We start from the raw sequence: 9,346 nt of genomic DNA, 5'->3' as shown, positions 1-9,346 counted from the left end.
ATTTCAGAAAGACTTTGAGGTGAATATACACACACATACACATACATGGCTAACCATTTTACCTATCCATCTGTATATTACCCACATGGTATTACATTAGATATTTTCCTGACTTTCTAGCACAGACTTTTTCCTGTCATTAAGCACACTTTGTAGATGTTACTTTCATGTCTGCCCAGTGATCCATAATTTAGATATGCCATCATTAACTTAAGCATTCCTCTATAATGGATTTGGATCATTTCTACTTTTTAAAGTTTTACTTATTTAAGTAATCTTTACACCCAACATGGGGTATAAACTCATGATTCCGAGATCAACAGTCACATGTTTTTCTGACTGAGACAGAAAACACCCCATTTTGGGATAATTTCTAAATTTATAGTATCATAATACTGCAGTGAATTTCCTTATATTTACGTATCTATAGATACCTATTACCGTTTCCTTGGGATGAGTTTCTAAAAGCAGAATTGTTGAATAAAAGGGTTTGATCTATTTTTAAGGTTGCTAGGGTATAATTCAAGTTTCTAGATTTTGCCAATTTATACTTGGGTAATTTCATTCCTGATCAACAATTTTTTCCTTCCTATGATTTTGTTCCTTAGGAAAAAGTGACTATACTCTATATAGTCTCTAGGACCTTTTCCAGAAGATTGCATTCTTTCATGATGTCTGAAAATACTACTGATCCTATGACAACATTAGCACAAGTGTTTCAATGCCCAGGGATCTCAGGGTCCCTTGGGATAGTTTTTCTGAAAAGATTCGTTGTTCTTCATTTGCATCTGGACAGCTGAAGACATTTGCTCCTCAGATTCTTGGCCTGATTTGAATCAAATCAAATCAAATCTCTCTCAAATCATATTTGGAGAGATTTGTTTCACCAAATATGTTATGGTACTTTCCATGGAACTGTAGAAAGATCCCCAAGGAACCCTGTGTCTAGCTGCAGTTCCAGGCTTTAGTTTCTCATTTGCAAAATGAAAGGTTTGGACTTGAAAATTTCTAAAGCCCTTTATTTTTGGCAGTGTATCATGTCCTAGGTGATTTTTCCTTTCTCCTCTTGCTGGACACCTGTCTCATCTTTCCAGGTGTTTTTGTTTGTATGTATGTTTCCTTAGGTCATCTTCCTGGGAGAAGGAGGCTCAGGTGCTATACAATGTTTGTGCTTCATGAATCCCAGAAGCTGCAGATTCTGTATGAATCCCTGGAAAAGAGCATCCCTGAGTCCTTGAAGGTGAGAGAGTAGGGAGAAATCTGGGAGAGAGGGGTGAAGTGTGGGAATATAGGTTCAGGGCTCAGAACCTCCCAGGCAGATGGAAATACAAGTCTAAAGTCAGACTCCTTTGGCAAGGATGATCTTAATACCCATATCCAGACACCTACTTTACTCCTTCTCCTTCTCCTCTTTTATACATTGTTTGAATCCATTCTACTGCTATCTCTAGTGGAATTCCTTATCTGCTCCAGACTATTACAATATCTGCCTTTCTACAATATTACTAGCTTACCTACACTTGGTAACCAGAGTCATCTATCTGACACAAATATGATCATACCACTCCCTTGTTTTAAACTTTCAGTAGTGGTCCATGTCCAAGGCACAAAAGTCCACACTCCTTAATTCTGAGGTTTATTACAAAATGTCCCAGCCTCTTCCGCTTAATCTCCCAACATGTCTCTTCCATATACCACATGCTACAATCACTGAGCCCTCAAAGCTCATCAGGGAAGATATAATCTGCCACAACTTCAAGCACTCATGCATGCTTTTTCTCTCACCTGGAATTACTTGCCTTTCTTCTCTGCTTTGCAGGAAAATATTCTACTCATCTCTGAAGACCGAATTCAAATATTACTTTATCTGTAAGTTTCCTACCACTCCTAGAGAGGTAGTGACTTTCCTCTCTGAGATCCCACACAACCATATGCATGCATCTATCAGAATATGTGTCTTATTATGATCAAACTATATACTTCCCCATCCTTGTAAACTTGAAGGCAGTGGCCATATCATACTCACCTTTGAATTTTCCACACTTGACACAAATCTGACAAATAATAGGTGCCAAAAATGGTATAGTATGAAATGAAAAAGATGGTATGAATTTTTAAAAAATGAATGAAAGAATGTCAGACGAGCCATTTCCTAATGATTCACTGATTAACTTAGATTTTTGTGGACCCTTCCTGGGCTTTTTTGCAGCATACTTCCTGATGGATAGTTCAGTGAGTCATCCTGAAAGCACTAGATTGATCTTGTCAAGTTCTCCTGTCTCCTGGCTTTAGTGCCCATACCACCTCCAAGACCCTACCTCAAAGAAAAACTTCATCTCCTCCTGTTTTGATCTGTTGCTCTTGTAGGTATATGGTGCCATTTGCAACATTAAAAATAAAAATCCATTCAACATGGAGGTGCTGGTGGATGCCTGGCCAGATTATCAGATAGTCATTACTTGGCCTCAGAGAGAGGTGAGAGCACTAGTTACTGAATGCCAAGCCAGTCATGTTCAGGATGTTCTCTGTGTGTAAATGAGGGGACTGAAGCTGAGAACCTTGGCATCCCTGATACATACAGATTTTGGAATGGCTGCTTGGATGGGAGAGGGGGCAGTGAAATAAGGCATGGGTGTAAACCAAATGGTCAGTGATGCAGGGCTTATTAATAACATTGGGATCCCATCTGGTCAATTATTTTATTTTATTTTATATTTTTTATTTTATTTTATTTTATTTTATTTTATTTTATTATTTAGAGTGAGTGAGCACATGGGAGAGGGGCAGAGGGAGAGAGAGAGACAGAGAGAGGGAAGAGAGAGTTCTTAAGCAGGCTCCACACTCATAGAGGTGCCAGACTCGGGGCTCAATCTTGCAAAGTGTGAGATCATGACTTGAGCTGAAATCAAGAGTTGGTCGCTCAACCAACTGAGCCATGTAGGTGCCCCTGGTCAATTCTTTTCCATTGAGATTCTAATCACAGGCATATACCTCAAGATGTTTGTGGCTGGAAATGGTCAGGAAGTGTTTTGCTTTCCTTGGACCTGACTGAACATAATCCAATAACATTTGAATCAGTACTGGGTTTGAGATCTAAATCTGTCAAGTTGTGTGACCGTGGGAAGACTGCTGCTTTCTTCGCTATAAAAAAGTGAAGTTGACAGAAATTACTATGTCAGAGGATTGTTAAACTACAGATACATCATGTACAGTTGACCCTTGAACAATGCAGATGTTAGGGGCGCCAGCCCCTGCACAGTCAAAAATCTGCATATATTTCTTGACTTCCTCTAAAACTTAACTACTAATAGACTACTGTTGACTAGAAGACTTTATGATAGCATAGTCTATTAACACATATTTTGTATGTTACATGTATTATATACTGTATTGTTACAACAAAGCAAGCTAGACAAAAGAAAATGTCCTTAAAATCATAAGGAAAATACATTTACCGAATTAAAAAAAATTGCTTGAAAGTGGACTCACGCAGTTCAAACCTGTGTTGTAGAGCCTACTGTCTATTTAATAAAAATGTCTTTCCCATCTTTCAGATTTGGGGAGCATAAGTATTGAATCCCTTCCATCCCAGAGTTAAAATATCCCAGATAGGGGCGCCTGGGTGGCTCAGTCGGTTAAACATCCAACTTCGGCTCAGGTCATGATCTCGCAGTCTGTGAATTCGAGCCCTGTGTGGGGCTCTGTGCTGACAGCTTGAAGCCTGGAGCCTGCTTCAGATTCTGTGTCTCCCTCTCTCTGACCCTCCCCCGTTCATGCTCTGTCTCTCTGTGTCTCAAAAATAAACATTAAAAAAAATTTTAGCGGCGCCTGGGGGGCTCAGTCGGTTGGGCATCCAACTTCAGCTCAGGTCATGATCTCACAGTCTGTGGGTTCGAGCCCTGCATCAGGCTCTGTGCTTACAGCTCAGAGCCTGGAGCCTGTTTCAGATTCTGTGTCTCCCTCTCTCTCTGCCTCTCCCCCGCTCAAGCTCTGTCTCTGTCTCTCTCAAAAAAAAAATTTTTTTTTAATTTAAAAAATTTTTTAAAATATCCCAGATATTTTAACTCCTCCTCCCACACTTCTCCATTTACATAGTTATCAGGAGAATTAGAACCCAACCTTACCTGTAAAAACCCCCAGGGGAGTATCTGCTGCAGAAGGTGAGCAAGAATGCAGGGCAGTGAGAGACTGGGCTCTCCCCTCCAGGTGTTGCTGTGAACCTGCTGTGATGGCTCTTTCTAAAAGTCCTCTCTGTTCACTTGCACAGCAAGGGCCAGTCACCATGCTAGCACCAGAGTGCGGAGTCAGAATTAGCCTAGGCATGGCTTTCTCACAGACCCACAGTCTTGACTCCAACCCTCTTCCCATTATTTCTCCCTATAAGGTACACACTCTCTCTTTTAGACCCTTAACACACCCTGCTGGTGCACCTCCCATCCCAGGCAAGAGAGGTCCTTAAGCACCGTCCCAAGAACAGGTGCCTTCAGGGCACCATCGAAAAGCGACCAGCATAAATCTGTGAATAGTGGTTTATTTCTCAAGGGATTCCAAGGCCATTTTCTGCCCACACCTCTGGGAAAAACAGAGGGTATCAAACAATGGAGTCTGCAGCGCTCCAGGCATATGCAAGAGCATTTTGTAAATTGTACTGCTGTGTAAATAAGGTTGACTGTTTGTTGTATCAGGAGATGAAGGATGACTTGGATCATTATACCAACACTTACCAAATCTTCACCAAAGCTCCTGACAAGTTAGAGGAAGTCCTGGCACGGCCCCAGGTTATCAATTGGGACCAAGTCTTCCAGATCCAAGGTAACTGATCTGAGTTAAGAAGCAAAGACCTCTGGTTCATTCACAGCAGATGTGGAAGGGGGCAGACAGTGCCTGTCTTTCTCTTCTCTTCTCTCCAGGTTGCCAAGACAGCTTGAAAGAGGCAATAAGAAAAATTTCGTCTTCAAAATCAGTGCGGGTGGATTATGTGAAGACCATACTCATTATGACAGAAATGCCGGTAGAACCCAATGATGACCACGTGGATGTGATGGAGTCACTTAAAACGCCCAAAGTGGATGACGATACCGAGTGAGATTTTACCTTTTGCTTCCCAAATTCCTGATAAGAAATCATTGAGTTGTCGTAAGGGCCAGACTTGGAAAGGCAAGATTTGAGACTAAATTATGGGGTACACAGTTGTAGGGGTAAAGGGAGGGAACTATATTAGCTGAGGTTTGCTGAGCATGGGCAGGGTCTTCATTAGATGAGGTTCTTTCCATATATATATTTAACTCACTTGTAGCCTTCCTGGGAGGGTACAGGACATCATGGTGACATAGACAATCTTTACTGAGATTATTTTCAATTTCTTGCAAAAATACTACATGCTAGGGGTGTCTGGGTGGTTCAGTCAGTTAGGCATCAGACTTTGGTTCAGGTTCATGGGTTCAAGCCCAGTGTTGGGCTGTGTGCTGACAGCTTGGAGCCTGGAGCCTGCTTCAGATTCTGTGTCTCCCTTTCTCTGCCCCTCCCCCGCTTGTGCTCAGTCTCTGTCTCTGTCTCTCTCCCTCTCTCAAAAATAATAAATAAACATTAAAAAAATACTGTATGCTATACCAAGTATACAAGCATTCAAAGTAAAAAGCGAAAGTTTGCCCACTTAGATTCTCCGCAATCTTTCTTTCAGGTGTAAATTTTTTCTTTAAGTTTATTTATTTATTTTGAGAGAGTGAGCAAGAACAGGGGATGGGCAGAGAGAGAGGTAAAGAGAGAGAATTCCAAGCAGGCTCTGCAGTGTCAGTGCAGAGCCCAACATGGGACCTGAATTCATGAACTATGAGATCATTACCTGGGCTGAATCAGATGCTTAACTGACTGAGCCACCCAGGCGGCCCCAGGTGTAAAGATTCTTAATATTAGTGTGTATGCTTTTAGTACTCTGTGTGTATGAATTGGTTTTGTTGTTTTCCTTTTTCTTTTGTTTTTACAACATAGGCAATTATTGTACTGCAACCTTTCTCATTCAATATGTTATATAAACCTTTCATGTAAGCTCATATGGGTATCTTCATGTATTTTGGCAGCTGCATAGATTTCCATAAGAGGGAGATGCACAATTATGTATTCCCATATTAACACACTTTTGATTTATCTCCAGTTCTTCCTAATAACAAAAATTCTATAAGAAATGTCTTCATAAACAGATCATCGCACAAGTTGTATAAATATTTCTGAAAGATAAATCCTGGAATTGGAATTGTTGGGTAACATAATATGTATATTAAATGGAAGATATTCTCAAATTGGATTTTAAGACTTTTATAAATTTATTTAAAATTTTTTTTAATGTTTATTCATTTTGAGAGCCAGGGAGAGTGTGAGCAGGGGAGGGGCAGAGAGAGAGAGGGAGACACAGAATCCGAAGCAGGCTCCAGGCTCTAAGCTGTCAGCACAGAGCCCAATGCAGGGCTTGAGCTCATGAACCTGAGAGATGATGACCTGAGCTGAAATCGGATGCTTAACTGACTGAGCCATGCAGGCGCCCCAAGACTTTGATAAAATCAATATGTGATAGCATAACGTAGAAACAACCAAAGTGTCCATCAATAGGAATGCAGGTCAATTCATTATGGTATAATCCAGACAAAGGAATAATATGCAGCCATTAACAAGAAGGAATCAGCTCTATAGGAACTAATATGGAAAGAATTCCAAAATATAATGCTAAGTAAAAAACACAATAAATAAAATAGAATAATATATACAGTATGCTATCATAGTATGTAAACATCTTAAATTGCATCAACCACCTCTGGAAGGTTACATAAATATATTGCATTCCTAGTAGACTTTAGAGAAGGTAACTGGATAATAGGAGATCAAAGAAAAAAGAAAGAATTATTTTTCATTAATATCCATTTATGCTCTATAATTATATTGCTAATTCAAAAAATAAAATAAAATTGAAACATATGCTCACACATGCAACTAATTTAGCCAGGAGAGCCAACAATATTCAAATATTGCTGTGGCCCAGCTGTGTTCCCATGAGAATCTTAGAAGAAACATATGCATAGGGAAAAATGGTAAATGGGGATTCAATAATATTATAACTCTGAAAATCTGGAATGGAGTACCTGCCCTAAGGTGATTCTTTCTTTCCTCTAAACCCAAATGCATATCTTGATATCTTGCCAGCCTCAGTTTGGCTCTGCCACAAGACAAGGTCAGGTGAGATGCTTGAGATCTCTGAGGAAGCAGGGCCAGGAAAGGTCAGGCAGGCAGAGAGAAAAGAAGGCCCCACCCATGTATGGACAATTTAGTGCGTAGCAACCCCACTTAACCCCACTTAAAGTGACCTTAAAATTGATGAATTCCTGAAAACTCTTTCTCCTGGGGGCAGATAGTTGAAACTTCTTTGGGCTCTTCCATCTGTCCCAACCTCCCCTACCCAGAGAGGATGTGATTCTGATTTTGCAGACGAGAAGACTCAGTCTCAGATAACTTGTCCAGTGAGAGAATCAGGATGAAATCCTATTGTTGTCACCAAAAAATATGATATTCTTTTTCCTGTATTGGTGCTTGTTAAATTTCATTTTTGGTACTTTCCTAGAGGTATGTGGTGATGGGCTTTGGGACACATGAAGCTTAAGATCAACATGGCTCTCATCTTCTGGTGATACACGTTTTTTGGAAATATCTGTTGAAAGAAGTATTACCTTGTGTCTTTAGATATTTTGTGGGACAGAATTCAAACTACGTATTTCACACATGCATCTTCGAGCAAAATTGAGGGCTGCTCTGGTGTATATATAGCCTTCCTCTTTTAAGACAAATGCTTATCTTCTTCCTTGGGATAAATGGTTAGACTTTTCTGAGATGTACTGTACTATATGATGCTAACTCTCTGTTATGAAATGTATCATTAAGTACATAGGGTGACAGCCCTCTTAATTATTTGGGAACATTTTGAAGGGGACAAAGAATTAGTTTTTTGTCCACCTGTTTCCTCTTCTAGGCTGTGGGATCCTCAAGGAAAGGATTGGTGTCATATTCATTTTCTACAATCCTGGTGTTTTGTAAATGTTGGCTGAATAAATGCACATTTTTTTTTCTTGACAGGAAAGGAAGCTTTCAGAACATTTCCTTGGATCCCTCCCATGCAGGGCTTGTGAATGAACAGTCGACATTTGGGAAAAATGATAGGAGCTTGAAATATATTGAACGCTGCCTCCAGAATTTTCCAGGATTCGGTGTGCTGGGTCCAGAGGGGCGCCTTTTCTCTTGGATTGTGATGGAACAGTCCTGTGAGATGAGAATGGGCTACACTGTGTCCGAATACCGAAAGCACGGCTATATGAAGAAAACCAGTGTTCACCTTATGAATTATGTTATTCAGAAAAAAGTGCCATGTTATTTTCATGTGTCAGAACATAAAGAGGAATACAATCAGGCACTGAGGGATCTGAAGTTTAAGGCTGCTTCTTGTGGTTGGCATCAGTGGAAATGCAGTCCTGAGAAATATTGTTGATTAGTGCCATTTTCTATTGCAAGCCTTCCTCATCAGTGAAAAAAAAAGTATCAGTTCACATACAATCATGATAATTTGTATTAGCACAAAAACATCCAATTATTTTGGTTCCGTGCATTACTTAACCCACCCTTGTACAACATTTTTGTCTTCCTCCACATTACAGAGAACTAGAAGCTTGAACTTTCGGTGTTAGGTTTTTCCTTTATGGTGACAGACATTTCAGAATTAAAATCATCCAATGTCAATCATTAGTGCCAAGATAACCCTTTCAGAGCAACATTTTCCTCTTTGAAGTCTTCTTTCATGAAAGTCTACTACTTTTTCATGCTTCTATGTTTAAGAATAAAAAGACTATTTTGAGAAGTGTCTCCTCTGGTATTCTCCCCTTCCTCTGACAAAGTTTTCCAAAGGACCCTTGAAAAGCCCTCAGCTTTTGATCCTGGGTGCCCTCTCAAGAGTTTTGAGATATTTTACTGAATTAAATTATGTAGCCATCAGTGAACATTTGGTTTTCTGATTGGCTTTTAATCACAGGGGCTGGGTAGGTTGACTTGTGTGTCTTAACTTCATATTTTCAATATGACTTTTCCGTCCTGTATTGGTTTCCTATTGTTGGTGGGAAATCGAAGTGTCAACAAGGTCAGTACCTTCTGGAGTTTGGAGGGGAGAATCCATTTTCTGGTCTTTTCCAGCTTGAAGAAGCTGCCCTCATGCCTTGGCTGTGGTCTGGCATCCCTTTGCTCCCACTATTTCTGTTTTCCCCCTGTACCCTTCATCTTTTTCCATGCCCCTCTCACAAGGACACTTGTCAGTAAACTC

General features: G+C 40.2%; 1 protein-coding gene across 1 annotated transcript; it reads left to right on the top strand.

The window, feature by feature from the left end:
* The first annotated feature begins 945 nt into the window (after positions 1-945).
* Positions 946-8,884, top strand: GLYATL2 (glycine-N-acyltransferase like 2). The gene is made up of 5 exons (XM_058689093.1): positions 946-1,240; positions 2,368-2,475; positions 4,686-4,812; positions 4,911-5,082; positions 8,116-8,884. The coding sequence occupies exons 1-5, from the start codon at positions 1,109-1,111 to the stop codon at positions 8,522-8,524; spliced, it is 948 nt and encodes a 315-aa protein (XP_058545076.1). The 5' UTR covers positions 946-1,108; the 3' UTR covers positions 8,525-8,884.
* Positions 8,885-9,346: the final 462 nt, after the last annotated feature.

This window comes from Neofelis nebulosa, chromosome 10 (assembly GCF_028018385.1).
Source record: "Neofelis nebulosa isolate mNeoNeb1 chromosome 10, mNeoNeb1.pri, whole genome shotgun sequence".
Taxonomy (NCBI): domain Eukaryota; kingdom Metazoa; phylum Chordata; class Mammalia; order Carnivora; family Felidae; genus Neofelis; species Neofelis nebulosa.
This window is presented reverse-complemented; position numbering and strand designations above follow the sequence as displayed.

Excerpts from the sequence above, each read along its gene's own strand:
- GLYATL2 (XM_058689093.1), top strand. The coding sequence starts at position 1,109 with ATGTATGTTTCCTTAGGTCATCTTCCTGGGAGAAGGAGGCTCAGGTGC. Across the intron at positions 2,476-4,685 it reads TTACTTGGCCTCAGAGAGAG|GAGATGAAGGATGACTTGGA; the intron begins GTGAGAGCACTA and ends TTGTTGTATCAG. Across the intron at positions 5,083-8,115 it reads AAAGTGGATGACGATACCGA|GAAAGGAAGCTTTCAGAACA; the intron begins GTGAGATTTTAC and ends TTTTCTTGACAG.